General features: G+C 41.5%; 1 protein-coding gene across 1 annotated transcript in view; it reads right to left on the bottom strand.

Annotated features, from left to right (window-relative positions):
• Positions 1–18,855, bottom strand: part of AVEN (apoptosis and caspase activation inhibitor) — a 166,584-nt gene that overhangs the window by 121,971 nt on the left and 25,758 nt on the right. Inside the window, exon 2 of the mRNA XM_046008317.1 lies at positions 9,172–9,349. Coding sequence (XP_045864273.1) covers positions 9,172–9,349 — 178 coding nt within the window. The remainder of the gene's footprint in view (positions 1–9,171; positions 9,350–18,855) is intronic.

Here is an 18,855-nt window from a genome sequence, read left to right as displayed (position 1 = left end):
TTGGACTTTCCCCATTCTACTTTTAAGTACTTTACACAAAGTATTCCATTAACAATCAGGCTTACTTTTCTTGACATGATGAAACCTTACATGCCAGTTTTAGATCAAATTTCACCATCAAGTAATCTCAGTGTTATATTACTATAATATCAATTATAGTCAGGAGAATGAGGAAGGTGTTTACTCTCTCTAGACCCTTATCAACTTCCACCTAAATAGGACGTTGATCATGAGCCTTTTTTTGCTCTGCTTCCCCAAACCCCCCTTTAAAGGATGGTGTTGCTTTTTTACAAGGAAGCCTGGGTCTGTTAGGATAAACAGGGAGGAGACAGCAGCGGTGGAGAGGAAGGTGCTAGATGCTGTTAGACTTGGGAGCACATCGCTTTGAGGATGCAGCTAGTTAGACGATTCACACCCAAAACAGTATCAGGAACACAAGTCCAACCCAAAAAGATTCACTAGTATCCTCTCTATATTTCTAGTAAGAATAACCTAAATTACCTAATAACCTAAACATTCAGTTCTTCAAAATGAGCAGGAAACCCTGTAGTCACTGCTAGTGATCCAGTGGCCCAGCTCGGCAGCAGGAGGACCAGAAAGGTGGCCGCAACAGCCGAAAGTGGGGACTGTGACAAAATGGCTTCTCTGGGACCCAAATCTGTCATCAAATCAAGTATTATTTCAGTGACTTCAATTTGCCACGAGACAAGTTTTTAAAGGGGACCGGTCACACTGGGTGAAGGGCAGGTTCCCCTGGAGATACTAAAATCCAACAGGGGAACTCTCTGACAACAGATTTTCATATAATGGAAGCACTGAGCAAATGAAAGACAAAACCTGTGGAAATAAAAATAGAGCTAACACCAGCAGCTCTCTACACAAACTGCTCTCTAATGAGTATGAAAGGTCTCTCCAGTGACTGATGAGTATTCAAAATGATGTAAAACAGATCCTTGTGTATGAAAGGCTTGCCAGCTGATGCAATCCGTGGTGACATAAAGGATTAGAAGATAAAGGTCAAGCACAAAATATTCAAATGAAAACAACACTACACAAAGCATGAAGGGATCAATATTTGCAGGGTCTGATAGCACTGAATTTGCTAAAAAGTTTATAGAGACACCAGTCAAAAGCATAAAGACCTTCTAAGACTTTCCAAGGAGGAAACTGTGCAAAAAAGAAAGAAAGAAAGAGAATGAAGAAAGAAAATACAGTGTGAGCTAAATTAAGAAACCAAACAAGAAGAAAGACAGAAGTGCTACAGACACTGAAATGAAATCTCTGGAAAACTGAATGCTGAAACTTTGGGAGGACTTAGATGATCAGACCTGGCTAAAAAGACCCACACTTCCGTTTCTCAAATCGTGGAGATGTAAAATGGATAGGAGTAGTTCTATTTAAAGAAAAAGCTAAGAAGCACTAGACTGGCCAAGTAAGCCAAGACTGGTAACTTTCAATTACGGAACAAAGAAGTGAGGTGGGGAGGTACGAGGAGAGGTAGGGGAAAACAACAACAGTGCCAAAAGAAATCATGGAGGATCAACAAGAATCCTAAACAAATGGAACTGGAAAGGTCACAGATCTGAAGGGAGAGGGAGAGGAATTAAAGCCATCAGGGAAGGTACAGTTTCATGGGAAGAAAGTGACCGTGCATGGGAGAGAGGCACAGGATGCAAAGGACGCAGCTAGACCAGTAAGAGCAGACAAAGGAGAACCTGCAAGGAAACGACCAGAAACACACAGTGGCACAGAGACCAGGAATCTGGCAAACCCATTTCCAGGTATTCAGTTGCTTTTTTGGAAGTTTAAAAAAAGAAAATCAAATTAAACCCACTTCAATGTCTGCCTATATAAATGGAAAGATTTTTTTTGTGTGGTTTTTTCTGTTTTTTTCTTTTTGTTCATTTTTCTTGTTGTTCCCAAATGAAGATTTTTTTTTAGTGCATACATAGTTCTGTTTCTGTTATTTCAAATGATTCAAATACCAAAGGGAAGGTTCATCTACTAAACTTTGTGATGAGAATATATTAGTAAAAACTGATAAAATGCATACCACAGAAATAGAAAAAAAAAAAGAACTGAGTCCACAGGGACAAATTCAGCCATTCTGCTGCTTCTTGGGCTGCTAGAGTGAGAGGTTTTTTTTTTTTCCTATGCAGTCTGAAGGGGCGGGGTGGGGGGAGAGATCAAATATCATTATAATTAAAATCTACCCCCACCAAAATTAACTTTCCATAAAATTACACTGTAGAAAATATATAATAACTTGAAATGAAAATATGCATGGACAACTATGCTGACCAAGCTGCAAGCTCATCGTTTTGTTTGTATTTGTTCCACTGAAAATAAACAGAGCTTACAGACTTGCACATAAAAGTTTTTTTCACATGTTTATCTTCAATATTGCTCCAGTGCATTCTGCTCACACTGTAGACATTTCTTCTAACTCTGGTTGTCTGTGACTTCTTGAAAGGAATACATAGCTCATATGGCATGAATTCAATGACTCGCCACTTGGGGGGGAAGGGCAGAAAATTTGCTTAAAGGGCTAACATCTTATGCCTGAACCTAAGTGAGAGTACAGTACCACTCTCAAAGCTGGTGAAACATAAGTTAGAACTGCAACAACACTGTTCAAAAAGAAAAGCTGTGGGCGCAATTGCTTCAGAGCCTTACAGAAAGAGTCCTAAAAAGATCTCGTCTGAAGACTCCCAATCCTACCAGCAAAAGTATGACTTCAAACAAACTAGTCCTCTCTCCCTTTATCCTCCACTTGGAAAAATAAGATGCCACTACCCACGACCAGAGACCAAAACAACACAGGCAGCGCCTACATGATGAAGGCCTCAGGGTGCCGAAAAGGACAGCCTCTTCCAATATGTTCCCCATTGTCTGAGGGTAACTGAAATCCCATCATGAGAAATTCATTTTCAGGCTTTCCTTGTCTAGAGAGACACATAAAAGAATAGGTAAGATACAATTTAATTTTTTTATTTTATTTTACTTATTTGTCACAGGTGGGGGGAGCAAAAGCAGGGGGAGACTCAGGCAGAGGGAGAAGCAGGCTCCCTGCCAAGCAAGGAGCCCGATGTGGGACTCAATCCCACGACACCGAGATCATGACCCAAGCCAAAGGCAGATGCTCAACCAACAGAGCGACCTAGGCGTCCAAAGAATATTCAACAAACCTAAATAAACATCATCCAGACCAAGAAATAGATAGCTGTCAACATCACAGAAGTCCCCCAACCCTGATGCCTGCTATACACCCCTCCCCAATCATTAGCCCTCACCTCTCCCCTAGAGGGGACAACAATCCTGGATTTTACCGTAATCATTTCCTTGGTTTCCATTTTACCATTGCAAATACGGCTGCCTAAATAACACAGCTTACTACTTTCTTGTGTGTGAGCTTCAGGTAGAATCATACAAAGGTATTTTGTGGCTATGTAAAGGTCCTTTTACTTTACAGTATGTTTGAGAGACTCAACCACGTTTTAATGTACTCATTCCACTATGAATGGACATCGCAGTGGCTTTCACATGTGGTTCTTCTGACCAGCATCACTACACACACTCACACTCGTCTCCTGGCACAGGTGTGCTAGAGCTTTCTAGAGTGTCTCCCAAGGGTCCAAGAGATGGACCTTTGAATTTATTAAAAAATGACAGTACGACCTTCGTAAGTGAATACCTACACACATGTACACATACAGCAACATACATACACACCAGCTGTGTGAGCAGTAGAAATTTCCTCTTTCAATTAATTACAATGTAAATCCTACAAGGAAAGTAACAAAACATTAAGCTAGATGTATTCTTACCAAAAGGTCCACCCTCAAAATGGCATTTGAGAATCGGACCAGAGATATACGCACCACACAGCTGATCCTAGAATATAAAATAATGCTTAAAGTCCAATCACCCTCTGTCTTCAATCTCCCTTCAGTACATTTGTTTAGCTAAGCTGTAATTGTGATTAAATCCTACTCTCCACCCCTCTTTACTTGCACACAAAACAGCAGAGCGAAAGAGGGAACAACACCCTTCTTCTTACCTTATGTTCATGAACACCAACTCTAGCGGGCCTCCAGTACCACCCAGCAACCCAGCCATGGGTTGCTAGATGTCTAGATGTTTCCTATTTCGTTCCCTCTCCCACCATGTAGACAACCATTCTTACCTTCTACTCTCTCACACCTCTAGTACCTCCTTGGTGACCCTCACTCACAGCATTCTTCTTTCACTAAGAAAACAGAAGCAATTAGAAGGGAACTCCCCCAAGCCCCGTCACGTCAACCCCCCTACCTGTATCCATGCCTCTATGTTCTGGCCTTTCCTCTGATTACAGTTCAACAACTGTCAGAGCCCTGAGCAATGGGCACTCCCAACATCTGTCCAACAGAGCTTCCATCACCACATGTGGACCAAAGAACATAAATCCAGTCATTCTCACCTCTTCCCACATTATTTTTGGCCCTCTCTTCCAGACTGTTCTATCAACAAATAGACATGCAGTTATCTCTCCCATCTTTAAAAAACAGGTCTTGAAAATAATTAATTAAAATAAAAATAAAAAACAGGTCTTGACCCACTTCCCCCACCAGTCCATTGCGCTCCTTCTGATAATAACAAAACTCCTCAAAATTAGGAGGTATTTATACTTGCTGTGTCCAATGTCTCTCCTCCCATATTCTTTTTGAATTCAAGAATGAATTTATCCCACCACTAACAAAACTACTCTTGCCGGGGCACCTGGGTGGCTCAGTGGGTTAAGCCTCTGCCTTCGGCTCAGGTCATGATCCCAGGGTCCTGGGATCGAGTCCCTCGTCAGGCTCGCCTGCTTCCCTTCCTCTCTCTGCCTGCCTCCCTGCCTACTTGTGATCTCTGTCAAATAAATAAATAAAATCTTAAAAAAAAAAAAAACTACTCTTGCCAAGATCACTAGTAACCCCATGTTGTTAAAGTCAAGTGTCAATTTCTAGATGTCATCAAGTGCATCTGACACAGATCCCTCCTTCCAGGAAACATGTAAAGATACCAGTTTCCTGGTTTTTCCTCCAGCTGCTCACACTCAGTCTCCTTTTGCTGGTTCCTTCTCATCTCCGTAAGCTCTAGACACTGTGCTGCCCAGTGCTCAGAACTTTTCTACTAATAACTCCCCAATCATCTCATGCAGTGTCGTGACTCGACTCTAAGTATCACCTACAGGCTGCCAGCCCCCAGATGTGTATCTCCAGGCCAGACCTGGATCCCATACCCCAGAGGTCTTCATCCGGCAACCTGTGGGGTATTTCCTATTGGATGCTATGCTGGGGCTCTTGCATTTGCCCCTCCAGATTCACCCTTCTTCTTCCTCCTCCCTGTTCTGCCCTAAGAGGCTGATCTATATGGATGACAGCAAAAGGCTCTGTTTGCCTTCTGGCTGCTAGTAGGTTAGGATTCTGGGAAGCCCTGGCAGGAGAATCAAGGGGGGGGAAAGTATAAGGACAGAGTACTGTCTCCCTCCCTGGAGAGTCACCTTCACTGGCTAGATCTCTGGAGCAAAGGTGACTGATTCATCCTTTCAAGGTCAACTGCTCTATAAGAATCTCTCCCCCAGAGTTTCAGTGACGAGGGATGTTGCCTTTCCTCCCAATGCTCTACGATCTATGCACTCTCCCCACATCCCGCCCATACTTGTATAAATGATGCCTTTGTTAAAAGTTCCTTCTAATTACATTGAGGGTGCCATCTAGGTCCTACAGGAACTCTGACTAACACAGATGTCCAACTGGCATCTCAATGATAACACATGCAAAACTGAGCACCTCCCATGGTCTTACTTATCTCAATCAATGGCAGCTCCCTTCCTGTAGTTCTCAGGCCAAGAACCTGGCATCGTGCTCATGCATCTTTTTACCTCATACCCCACATCCTCAAGCCCTGTATGCTCTTCCCTCAAAATAGATCCAGAACCCAGCCACGTCTCACCAGCTCCATGGCCACCACCCTGGCCAAGGCCACCATCCCGGCCACTATCCCTACTTGTTTGGGTTGCTGCAATAGCCTCCCAGCTGGTTTACCAACATAGCAGCCAGAGAGGTCCTGTTAAGTATAACCCATATCACACTTCTCTTCAAAACCCTCTCATAGCTGCTCATCTCAGAGTAAATGCCAACATCTTTAATAATGATCTACAAGCCTCCCCGTGATCTGGCCCCATATGCCTCTCTGACCTCATCACCTACTTGCTCACTTTGTTCCAGTCATGCTGGCCTCCCTTGCTATTCTCTATACTCCTGTCACCAAGCCTCTGAACTTGTTATGCCCTTGGCCTACAACACTCCTCCCACAGATATCAATGCTTCCTCACTCACCTTCCTCAGGCCTTTATTCAAATGTCATCATCTCAATAAGACTTTCTCCGGCCACTCTTTCTAAAATTATAAGAGCCTCTCCCCACTTCATCTCTATCTCAAGCAATTATCACCATTTAGCATCTTACATACTTGCTTTTCTTTAATGTGTCTCCACCCTTTAGAATGTCCACTCCAGGAGGCGTGTGTTTTGGTCTGCTCTGTTCTTTGCCATATGCTCAATCTCTAAAATGGTACCTGGAAGTAGCAGATACTCAAATAATTGTTTAATGAACCACAACTGACACCATTCAGTCAGACGGCAACAGTTAAAAAGTCTAACAGTACTACATATGGCCAAAGATAGCGAACACTAGGAATCCTAGCTCATCTCCACTTTGGAGAGCAATTCGGCTAGATCTAGAAAAGTTTATGATATGCACATCTAACAAACTAGCAATGTACTTTTCTGGGCTATGTATTTATTTAAATAGATGAATATGGTATACTAGAAGTCCGTGACTCCAAGGAGTAGCTGGAGAATATTAATATTTTAGGATCAAAGAAGGCAGTCCATCTCTCAAAAGCAGACTAATACAGCCCTGCTCCTACAATGAAGAGAGCACGGTGGCTCTTCTCATGTCATAGGACATGGTGAAAAGAAAATGATCAATCACCAGCAGAATGCGGGGAAAAAAATCAAAGCACATATCAGAAGATGTGACAACTGTGATCACCCAAAAATCCGATCACAGATAAGTCACCTGGGAAGAAATCAGGAAGCAAAGACAGACTACAGGAAAGACATATGAGACCCGAATCATTTTGGGTTTTAAATTGTAAATAAAATGCTAACATAAATAACCAAAATAGTACACTACTGGGCATAAATACTAGGTCAGACTCGAATTTTGCATTGCCTTCAAACATTCATGCAGGATCTCTCACAGGCCAGACACGGTCCTAGTAATGGACTATACATTTGGTTCAACTAAAGCCAGGTAGTTCATGTATTAACCTTATTGCTTCTACTTCAAGTTTTCCCTACGTCCTTTCGCAGAACAGCCAAGAGAAAGAGAAAATAAGCAGCCTACCTTTTACCTTTCTCCCACCTTGAAGAAAAGTGCTAATAAGCCTGTAATTGGCCAAAATTCGGGTCACCAGAGGGTAGTACTCATCTGACCGGCAAGAAGATGAGTCACCAGTCCCTGAACAGTCTGTGAGTTCAATGCCCTCAGCAAACACCTCTTCTAAGAGGGTTACCGTTGGGGGGGTGAGGGGAGGTGGCGCGCATAGAATGTAATGACACCAGGCTGAGCCTTGCTCTTCTGACTCACACTCACATACTCTCTCCACTTACAATTCTCCTTCTCCTCAAAGGGTTTAATTAAGTCAGAAGAGAATTCATCACTTTAGGATGCTTAGTCTGGTACAGGCATTCAAAAATATAGGCAGAGGAGAAAAACAACCTGAGGGTTTTGAAGGGTCAGGGGTGGGAGGTTGGGGGAACAGGTGGTGGGTAATAGGGAGGGCACGTTTTGCATGGAGCACTGGGTGTTGTGCAAAAACAATGAATACTGTTACGCTGAAAAAATAAATAAATTAAAAAGAAAACAGTAAAAAAAAATATATAGGCAGAGGAGAAAAAAGACAGGTTGAACTCAACAGCAACATAAAAGTTGGGAGGAAGAGGGAATTTAAAGCAAACTGTCTGAAAATCTTCTTTTTATTTCTCTGCTTCTTACCTCCTCACCCTTTAAATTTTTTTTGACCTGGTAACATTTTGTTGTTGAGGTCATCGTGGATTCTCATAATACTTGTAGCAACAACACAGAGAGATCTCCCGCACTTGACCCAGTTTCCCTAATGGTAACACTGAGCAAAACTACAGTATAATATCACAACCAGAATATTGATATACTGATATTGATATAACACACCAGTGTTGTTCAGATTTTCCCAGTCTTATTTGTACTCACTTGTGTGTATGTCTTAAGTTCTAGACAATTTTATCACTGGTGTAGGTTTGTGTATCTACCACCACAATCGAGAAAATGATCAGTATCAGCACTAGAAGGACACCTCATGTTACCTTCTTATAACCACATCCACCAAACCCATCCCTAACCCCTGAAAACCACTAATCCATCCGCCATTCATTCTTTCAACCCTCATGCCACACCCTGGTAGAGAGTAGCCATCTGTACAACCAGCCCTGTTCCATTCTCCTCTCACTTTTCTCCTACTCTCCAGCCTCACACAGCTGCACACTCCCGGTGGATTCTGTCTTCAAAAAGAGCTGGCCAGAGAAGGAAAGGGTGTTGCACCTTACTGATAGAGAAAACCGTCCAAAAGCAAAACAGAAGGGTTTTCACGTTCAGGTACACATGTCTCTTCTATGTGCATATCCACTAATATGCATATTCTTGGCTATAAAAGAAGAAAGAACACATATTCTAGAAGCTTCGTAAAGCTTTGTATAAACATAAGTATTGATTCCTATGAAATCAAGGAAAAGACTTCTATTTTCAGACTACCCAATTTAGAGAGGCATAGTGCATGCAGCATTTTTCACTTCCATAAAGACTTTCATCCGTTTCAACCAGGACTTAAGTCCTTCTGCATCGGTACATGGAATCCCTAGCTTCCACTTAAAGAAACATCTTTCTTCCTTACAAGCCATTAGATACGCTGTCCTTTACTCAAATTTAAAATCCAAAGGACAAAATGAACTGCTGGTTATTACAACGCAGTTTTAAAAGGAACATAAATAAAAGGTCTGTGGGACTTTCAGAGCACTAAAGCATGTGCATACGAATGGAATTCATACCTGCTGAGCTGAGGAGAACACTGAAGTCCGTCCCCCTCTGTGATTCTCCGCTTTCATTATTGACCTCTTTTTCAATATCTTGATATCGATCCCAGTTAGAGACTATCTTTCTTTTAGAATAATTTCCCTGTTCCTCATTCTCTTCTCCATAGGTCTCTGCATCACTGTCATCTTCAACCTGCAATCATTAGAGACAAATCAATACGCAAGCAGTGGAAATTTCGACCTCAGCAGCCTTAGCAGTAAAGTAAAACCAAACAAACAAAAAAAAAAAATAGTACACCAGTATCACGATGAAGAGCACATTGGTAGACCAAGCTCTCTGAGGATACTAAATAGTATTTCAAAAGGACCCCATTATATCAGAATGTACTTTCAGAGGAAGCTTTTCCTTTAGCTTTGCAAAGGAAATCTGGCAAGTTCCTGCCAAAAATCTGTGTAACTGATAAGGCTAACATCTACCCCAGCGTATGCTTTTTCGTAGCTGTTTCAGCTCAAACAATCAAGGCTATACAAGTCTTAAACTTAGAAGACTTTAGGATAGAAATCAGCCATTTTCAGGGGTACTCGGGTGACCCAGTCAGTTGAGTGTCTGCCTTCAGCTCAGGTCATGATCTCAGGGTTCTGGGATAGAGCCCCACATTACGCTCTCTGCTCAGTGGGGAACCTGCTTCTGCCTCTCCCTCTGTCCCTCCCCATCATTCATGCTCTCTCTCTCTAATAAAATCTTTTAAAAAAGAAAAAAAAAAATCAACCATTTCAAAGCCAACCTACTCCCAGAAATTGGCACCATATAAATACCTCAGAAACAACACGCACTCCCATAAATGAAGGGAAGGCAGGAATGAAATCTGACCTGTATAAGTTTACATGTAAAATGACCAAGTTTGCTTGGAATTGGTAATGATTAAGATTTTTGCCAGCTGGTGCAATGGGATTTTTTAGTAACGGAAATGAAGTTAATCCTTTTTTTTTTAAGATTTTATTTACTTATTTGACAGACAGAAATCACAAGTAGGCTGAGAGGCAGGCAGAAAGAGAGGAGGAAGCAGGCTCCCTGCTGAGCAGAGAGCCTGTTGCAAGGCTTGATCCCAAAACCCTGAGGTCATGACCTGAGCTGAGGCAGAGGCTTTAATCCACTGAGCCACCCAGGCACCCCTGAAGTTAATCCTTTTTATGCCCAAGAATGTGGCTTGAGAAAATTGAACTGCTACATAAGAAACTGAGGCATAAGTATATTATTTAAAGTGATTAAAGATAAATAAGCAAATAAAAATACATAAAATATTATAAGGAGGAAGAGGTGGGAGAGAATAGTTATGGAAGTTAATTAAATCCTCATCTTTCATTTCTGGAAGACAACAGGCTAAATATTGATTTGATACATTCAAAAAAATAAAGTCACTGGATATAAATCATTTCTAGATGTTGCACAAAAATTTGTTATACAGCTAATCTTTTTCAATTTTAGGGATTAGTTTTTAAAAGTAAGTATTATGAAAGTTTAAAAAAAGAAGTCAACCATTTCGATTTACAGATTTGACAAACATGGTAAGTTTTATAAGTTTTAAATGGAACTCTGCTCAGATGCATTCAAGAGAACAGCTTCCAGTCTTGGGTATTAAAAGAGAACATGCAGAAAAATGCAGAAGGTGAAAAATTATAAAAGATAAAGGGTCTAGTTTCTTCAACAAATCATTTGCAAGAGAAAAACTGCTGCAGGAGGAGAGAGAAACCTATAGATTAAAAGACCTTACTGGTCACATAACCATTTGTAATGTCAGGAACTTGCCTGAAATCGGATTCAGACAATATAACTACAGATAAAAATCACTTATGAGACAATCAGAGAAAGGTGAATGACTGGAGTCATTGACATTCAATACTGGAGTATTGAAGAAATACTATTATTTCACATATTTATTGTTTGGTGTGATACTATATCATGATTTTTTTAAATGTTCTTTTTTTTTGGAATAAATATTGAACCACTTATGAATGAAAAGATAGAAAATGTGGGATTTCCTTCAAAATAGTTGGTGGAGAGGAAATAAACCAAGCATAATTGATAATCATATTATTCTATCTACTTTTCTATGTATTTGAAATTTTCCATAATAAAAAATTAAATCTCAAAAGATGCATATAGAATCTAAAGAAATGGTTCAAAGAAGTATCCTAAAGATTATAAAATCTTTATCAAGAGAAAAACTTGTGAAATATACTACAACAACCCATCTATAAAAGGACATGTTAGTCTAGACTTTAGCAAAAAAATAAAAAAGTTTCTATTACCACAAAAATGGGACACGTGCATTTGAGAAATTGAGAGGACAAGACAGTAAAGAAATAAATAAACACCTCACATTCCCATCACTTGAGAGTAGGAGCACCACTATTAACGCCTTAGAAAGAGATCTGCTAGCATATGCACTATCTATATATTTACATGGACTTTTTTTGGTAACAAGAATTTTTTTCATCAAAATTTTGCATCTCTCCATCTCAGTTAATGGCATTTCATATAACTATCTGGACTATTTCCAAATTTGCCTGGCCCCAAAAATTTCCTTTAGAGCTGGTCCAAGGCAGTATTCTATTCAAGGCCATGCCCTGTAGTTCACTGTTTGTCCCTAAGTCCCTTTGAATCTAGCACAGTCTCTATTTTTATGACATTGATTAACTGAAGAGATCAGTACAGGTAGAGTGCAGAAGGACCCATCTTCTGTCTGGCTGCTTCCTAGTGGTACTTGTTCATAGGAAATAGTGGATTAAAATATATATATATATATATATATCTAAAAATCTGAATGCCCAATGGAGTCAAGTTAAATATTTTTTGGCTAAAAAATATTGGTTGAGAAGGTGAAAAATTATAAGATAAATTTTTTTATCTTTGTGACTGTGTACATGATCTGTTATTTAAATTAAATAAAAATACCAGCAACATTCTGAAGAAATAACTTCCTAACTGATGTGGAACTGGGGGGACAGAAGGAGAGCTGAAAATCCTAGCAGTGTTCAATCTGAGGAAATCCAATATTCCTTTGTTGGCCCACTGGATAAACATAGTTCAGAGACTTCTCCAGTTAGTACAAAATTTCTTAACATTGTTGTAACACATGGTAAAAATGTAGCCTGGGCAGAGTGATTAGCTTGATGTGAAAAGGGATGATGGTCTGGAACACCTGAGGAGCTACTAACAGTGAAACAAGCACCAATATAGGAGGCCGGGAACCCGGGAAGAATGAATGGCCCTGCCCTCACCATCATGTAATATTTACTAAGTGTTCATGATGGGCTGGGTCTCACACCACTGAAAGACCCACTATTCCCCAACCTAGAAGAATCACTGAAAGACAATCTCATTATCCCAACCCAACTGCAGAGATGAGAAGAGCTGCCATTAGCCTCTCTCACAAGAGGGTAGTAAAAAGTAATCAAGTTAGAAGACATTTGATGTAAATTAGAGAAAGGGGTATCTTAAAAACTCCTAGAGATTTTACATGTGGTTCATTTTGCAAAGATCTGGAAAAAATACGCAAAATCCCAAAATAGAAAGAATAGAACAAATAAGGAAAATACTAACGAAAGCTATGTGAAAACCACAAAGGCATCACTATTAACATCATTAAAATATTAGCATGCTAATTTTGCATATTGAAAAATATAATATACTGATGGAAAAAGTTAAAGAAGATACAAACGTAAAGACAGCTTCGATCACAGATTAAAAGAATATTGTTAAAGGGCGCCTGCGTGGCTCAGTCAATTAAGCAACTGACTCTTGATTTCAGCTCAGGTCATGACCTCAGGGTCATGAGATCGATCCCTGCATCAGGTTCTGTTCTGAGCAGGAACCTGCTTAAGATGCCCTCTTCCTCCCATTCGTGTTTTCTCTCCCTCTCACTCTATCTCTCTCCAAAAATATATATATATATATTGTTAAAATATCTACAACTAGGGGCTCAGTTGGTTAAGTGTCTGGTACAGGTCATGATCCTGGGGCCGAGCCCCACACCAAGCCTCCTTCTCCATCTCCCTCTGTGCCTCCCCCTCTCCCCACTCATGCAAACGCTCACGTGTGTACTCTCTAATAAATAAGTAAAGTATTTTTTAAAAACCTATAACCTCAAAGCAATCTACAGAGGCAATGCAATCCCTACCAAAATTCCAATGGCATTTTCCACAGGAAAAGAAAAGTCAACCTAAAAATTTGTATGGAGCCACAAAAGACCCTGCAAAGCCAAAGCAAGCTTCCCCAGGGCCACTTCCTTAGTGGCCAGATTTCCTGTCACCGTCTCAGTTAAATTACCACTCCTCTTATCCACCAGCACAGGACTGGTTTCCTTGGTTACTGAGGTTTTAATATCATCACCTTCCACTTTCCAGAAAACTCACAGACCATGAAATAGCTGGGGTTTTTTGGTTTTTTTTAATCTAGCCAACTTTAAGACACTCCCCAAACTCTCAAGTCACCAGCAGGGAAGAAGTTAATTAACAGGGAAACAATTACTGAACTAGAAGGAACCCGCTGCCCTCAGGTGAGGTCATGTGGAAATACAGGGGGCCAGTTGACCCTATGCCTGGGATGAGGTCTCTCACCCAAATTAACCATATCGCATCCTTCCTAAGCACAGGCTTCCAATTCCTTAAACATTACTCTCTGTTCTACATTTCTTAAATGCCCAACAACCTCTTTGAGTTGTTATAATCAAAATGAACTCACTCGGAGTGACAAGGCTATTGCCGCTGCCTCTGCACCACAAATTCTGAAAATAAAATTAAGATTAAAAAGCACCTGTATTTTTAGTTCCTTCTCCGGACACATTTCTTTCTTTAAATATAACTTTAAATGGCACTTATCTTCCATCTGTCTGTCTTACAGTTCCTTTTGTTCCTTGCAAACATTTCAACACTACTGCCAACATTCCTCCAACAACTAATTTTTTTAAAGATTTTTTTTCAGGGTGCCTGGGTGGCTCAGTGGGTTAAGCCGCTGCCTTCGGCTCAGGTCATGATCTCAGGGTCCTGGGATTGAGTCCCGCATCGGGCTCTCTGCTCAGCAGGGAGCCTGCTTCCCTCTCACTCTCTCTGCCTGCCTCTCTGCCTACTTGTGATCTCCGTCAAATAAATAAATAAAATCTTGAAAAAAAAAAGATTTTTTTTCATTTATGTATTTGACAGAGAGAGAAGGAAAGAGAGTGTAAGCAGGGGGAGTGGCAGGCAGAGGGAAAAGCAGACTCCCCACTGAGCAAGGAGCCTAACTTGGGACTCAGTCCCAGGACCCTGAGATCACGACCTGAACTGAAGGCAGCCGCTTAACCAGCTTAACCACCCAGGCATCCCTCAACAACTATTTAAGTAGTTATGTGGTGACAGCCACCAGTTCAGGCACTGGGAGTACAAAAACAAATCAGATAAGGTCTTGTGCCTTAAGAACCCAGAGTTCTAGGAAGAAATCAGAGAAGCAAACATATACTTAAAGAAGCGCCATATGTGTGCATGTGCGTTCCTAAGATGTTATAGGAGCCCTGAAATAGCACCAGCAATGGAGGAGACAGAGATGGAAGAAAGCTTCAGGACCAGCCTTGTGAGCCAGAGAGAAGGAGGAAGAAGGCATTTCAGGTTGAGGGAACCATATAAGTCAGCTCCAGCTGAATTTAGCTGTGGGCATGTGGCCTGAGAGGAATCCGATGAAATCAGCACCTGCTATCTCCCACTGGAAAGCAGTTCCCAGGTTCCAAGAGATTTAGCAAAGAAGATGCTTGTAACCAAGGGATAACAGCTGTTCAAAACAAAACCCAGGGAGGTCAATGGGAAGATGCAACAGTAGCGGCATGGTTTTTTAGCCAAATGCCCCACAGAAACCACACAGAGCCAGTAGGATAGCATGATCAAAACTCCATGGAACACTTCCATTCGAACCTGGTAGTAAGCTCTCTCCACAAAGCCCCAAGCATGGGCAGGTAGGAGCAAGTCAACAGCCACAAGTCCTGCATGGTACCTGTGCCTGAGAGAGGAAGCAGGGGGAGTCAGGGGGACGTCTGACAGACCCGAGCACCCCCAAACAAACAACGGGCACTCATGAGGAAGTGTGCAGGCACACTGAGAACAGCAGCCGGGAATGTCGGGTCTTAGGCACACTGATAGCTATGGGGTACAAGGAGTTCACAGAAAAGCCTGAAGGGGCCAAGTCAGTCTGGGCTCCATGAGCTCTCGGCAGCAACTGGCAAAGCTTCTCACAGGACCCAGCTCCACTCTGAAGAGAAATCACCGCGAGTAGAATCCAAAGCTGGCGGAACAGAGTCTGCTATCGTTTTTCAGTAACAACCCACAGGACTCCTCGCTCCACCATTTTCCTTCTCCGGGTTCCTATCTCGTCCTCATCGATGTGATTTTGTTTCAGAGAGTTTGATAAAAACAAGAGGCGTGAGAAAGTCATCCCATTTGTTGGCAGAATCACGAATCTGGGCCAGAACCACTCTTCTGCCCATTCCCAGCTCCTCAGATGCCTCCATGCTCAGCATGGAGTTTGCTTGGAAGATTCCCTCTCTCTGCCCCTCCCTCCACTCAACAAATTGCTTTCTCTCTCTCTCTCAAATAAATAAATAAATCAAAAAAAAAAAAAAAGTCCCTTCTCACCAGCTATTTTGGGACATTTTTCACTTAAGATTTTTTTTCCTGCAATGTTCCTATTGCCATGTAGTTACCAATTTTAATAAGATGTCATCATCAAGATAAGTGATTTCAGTAAGCCTTATTCAGATATTCTAAAAGGACTGTTCTTCGGACTGAACCAGCCAGTGTCCCTAGGATCAATAGAGTCTTGATTTTTTTTTTTTTAATGGAATCATCTAACCTTCTCCAAGCCTCAAAATAGGCTTTGCCAGTAGACAATGTGCTCTCCTACCTTTAGAACAGAACTTCTTACTGATTGATACCTTTGCAAGCTTGCTCTACGATACCAACCCGTGGAGGCAAATTGAAAATATGGTTAAAACAATCATTTGGTTTAAGCCCCAAGGCTTTAGAGACGAGAGGAGGTTCAGAAAAGGACTTGCCCAAGTCCTCACTTCACAGTAGAAGCAGAATGACAACCTGCCTAGAATGCAACCCGGTGCTTTTGCCAACATGCCTCTTGATGGAGCAAAATCTTAGTAAAACAAGTCATTCTAACATGTTAAGGCTCTTCATTTCTAAAGTCTTTATGAAAGTTCTATTCGAAACTCCTGACCACCAGCAGAAAAAAATGACACTGTTTAAATGGCAAAAGAAGTATAGCAAGCCAGACTGAGGATTCAAAAATCATCCTTTGATGTGTGAAGCCACTTTCCTTACATCAATGACACTATCTTGATCTTTCAAAACTCATTCTTGTTCAAAGACCTTATTTAATCTCAAGGAAGTCCTGGAAGATAGGTTAGGATCTTACACATAATTATATATACAAAGATGAAATACTGTTGAAATAGGTCACATACCCACTCCAAACACTTAGCATCCATACAAGAGACCAAATCTGACACAAAACCTTATTCAACTTCAAACTATTCGGTCATTTAAAACAGCAAGGTTCACAGTGTGAAGAAACGACTTGATAATATAAAAAGCAATAAATATGACCAGAGATGGGGAGGAGAAGGCCACACATAATCAGTAACAATAAAGAAAAGATACACAATTTGAAAAGACTTAAGCTTTTCCAAAAAGTACAGAAAGTACTTCAGAACAAGACGAAAACAGAAGATGATGTCAATGGATGACAAACTGGTAAAATGTAAGAGAAAAAAAAGGAACTGTACAAAACAGGTGTGATCTAAATCTATGATTAATTAAAAGATTAATGCCACCATCTGGCAGAAAACCCTTCTCCCACCACCTCACAATTCAGCCAAATGGACTGCCAACCTCACTGCGCCTTCATTCCTGACGGATGGAAGCTACAGACATGCAGCTCGAAATCTGTGTGCCTTTGGGAAAGCTCCACATGTGCACCATTCAGGGCCCTCGGCTGAATGTCAGTCTTCTCTCTCCTTGTGAGGAAAAGCTCCAAGATTAACTAACCAGGTCAAATTTCAGGAGATACAAGACCCACTCTCCACACAACTTTTTCGTTGTCCTGTCTTTAGTCAGGGGCCAAAATCAAGGCCCGACGAGTACAAGCTGTTTGATTTGCCAGTTCACACTAGAGAACAATGGACCTACCAGAACTTTCTCCCTTCTAAGCACCTACCTCATGGGGGACAGCCCACAGACACGGACCATGACAAGGAAGGGCCCCGCTAGACCAACCATCTGTCAAGTCTTTCTCTGTGCACGTGGTTTACCGGACACCCCTGAAATAGGTCCTGTGCTTCCCCCTTCCCTAGCCTTCTACCAGCCGACATGCCTCTTTTGAACTTATCCTCCTCTTCAGCTCCTCCCTGGTGAACAGAGTTGTATGCAATGCCTAACATTTCTCTTCTGTGGGCTGGCTGAATTTTTCTGGGTGTTGAAATCTTTGCTTTATCTTCAAGAGCACCTGCACATGACAACATGAACACGAAGAGAAAAGGACGGACGCACTTGTAGTGCTCATGCCACCGACTCCCTTCAACTAGAAGCCAATAGCAATCAAACGACAGCTCCTGCAAAAATCGTGTTTAGAGACTTCATGTGCAAGTATTTTGTAGAAGGAATAAGGAGGCACTGTTTACGATGAAGAGGAGGCACGTATGACACTTAAAACCTACTTCTGCCACACCATGCCTGACATTTGAAAGGCACTCGGCTGGCGTGCTTTTCTTTCCTGGCTAAACTGTGTTTTCTCATTCCTCAGGCATCTGCTGAATGACATCCTTAGCTACGCGCTAGCAAAAACTCCTTCCTTCTGATCCCCACTACTTTAGCCAATATGGAGAAACAAGAAAAAGAAAATGCACTTTTCAGAGGCAGACAGATTCGACAGACAATTTCCCCTATGAAAGGACAGAATACTATAATCTGCATTTCCCTTCTGCAGCTCTTTTCAAGTGTGACCTTTAGGAAGCTCTTCCAACATTGGGGAGGCCAAAACTTTAATTAAAAGAAAGGGCAGCAAAGACGCCTAAGCAAGGGAGAAAGCTTTTTACCTTGCATTAGAGAAAGGTGGATTTTCTCAAAGCTCCCATTCGAGAGGACAAAATGCAAATCCCAGGATCGGGATTATATCGAACACACAAGCTAAGGGCCTTGAAGCTGGACCACAATGCAGTGTACCTAAATAACCACAGGTTGGTAGAATTCCCTTGGGGTTGGTAATACTAACATCACCCATGCCTTATCTTTTGTCCAAGTGTGAAACCATGTACTGCTCTTCATAGAAACTTAAAGCAACACTTCATTCCACCTTCTCAAGATCCCCAACAACGTCTAAGTACTCTTTTATGAATGAGGCACAAATTAAACTCGGGTATTGCTTTCTTCCAACAATCAAAACCCTCAACAGGAATAAACGTGAAAAAGCTAAAGCCTATTAGGACACAAGCTCTAGCTGTGGCAGAATAAAAATGCTGTATATTCCTGTGACACACTTAGTACATCTGCCTCCAAAGAGCACCCCCAGTGGGATTTCTGCGGAGGCAACACTGACTAGAGTGAAGTAATTTGAAATTCAGAGCCCTTCCCTGAGAGTAAGACACTGTCATTAACACAATTTTGACA

The sequence above is a fragment of the Meles meles genome, chromosome 6, assembly GCF_922984935.1.
Source record: "Meles meles chromosome 6, mMelMel3.1 paternal haplotype, whole genome shotgun sequence".
NCBI lineage: Eukaryota > Metazoa > Chordata > Mammalia > Carnivora > Mustelidae > Meles > Meles meles.
Note: the sequence above shows the minus strand (reverse complement) of the source record. Positions and strands in the feature narration are given on the sequence as shown.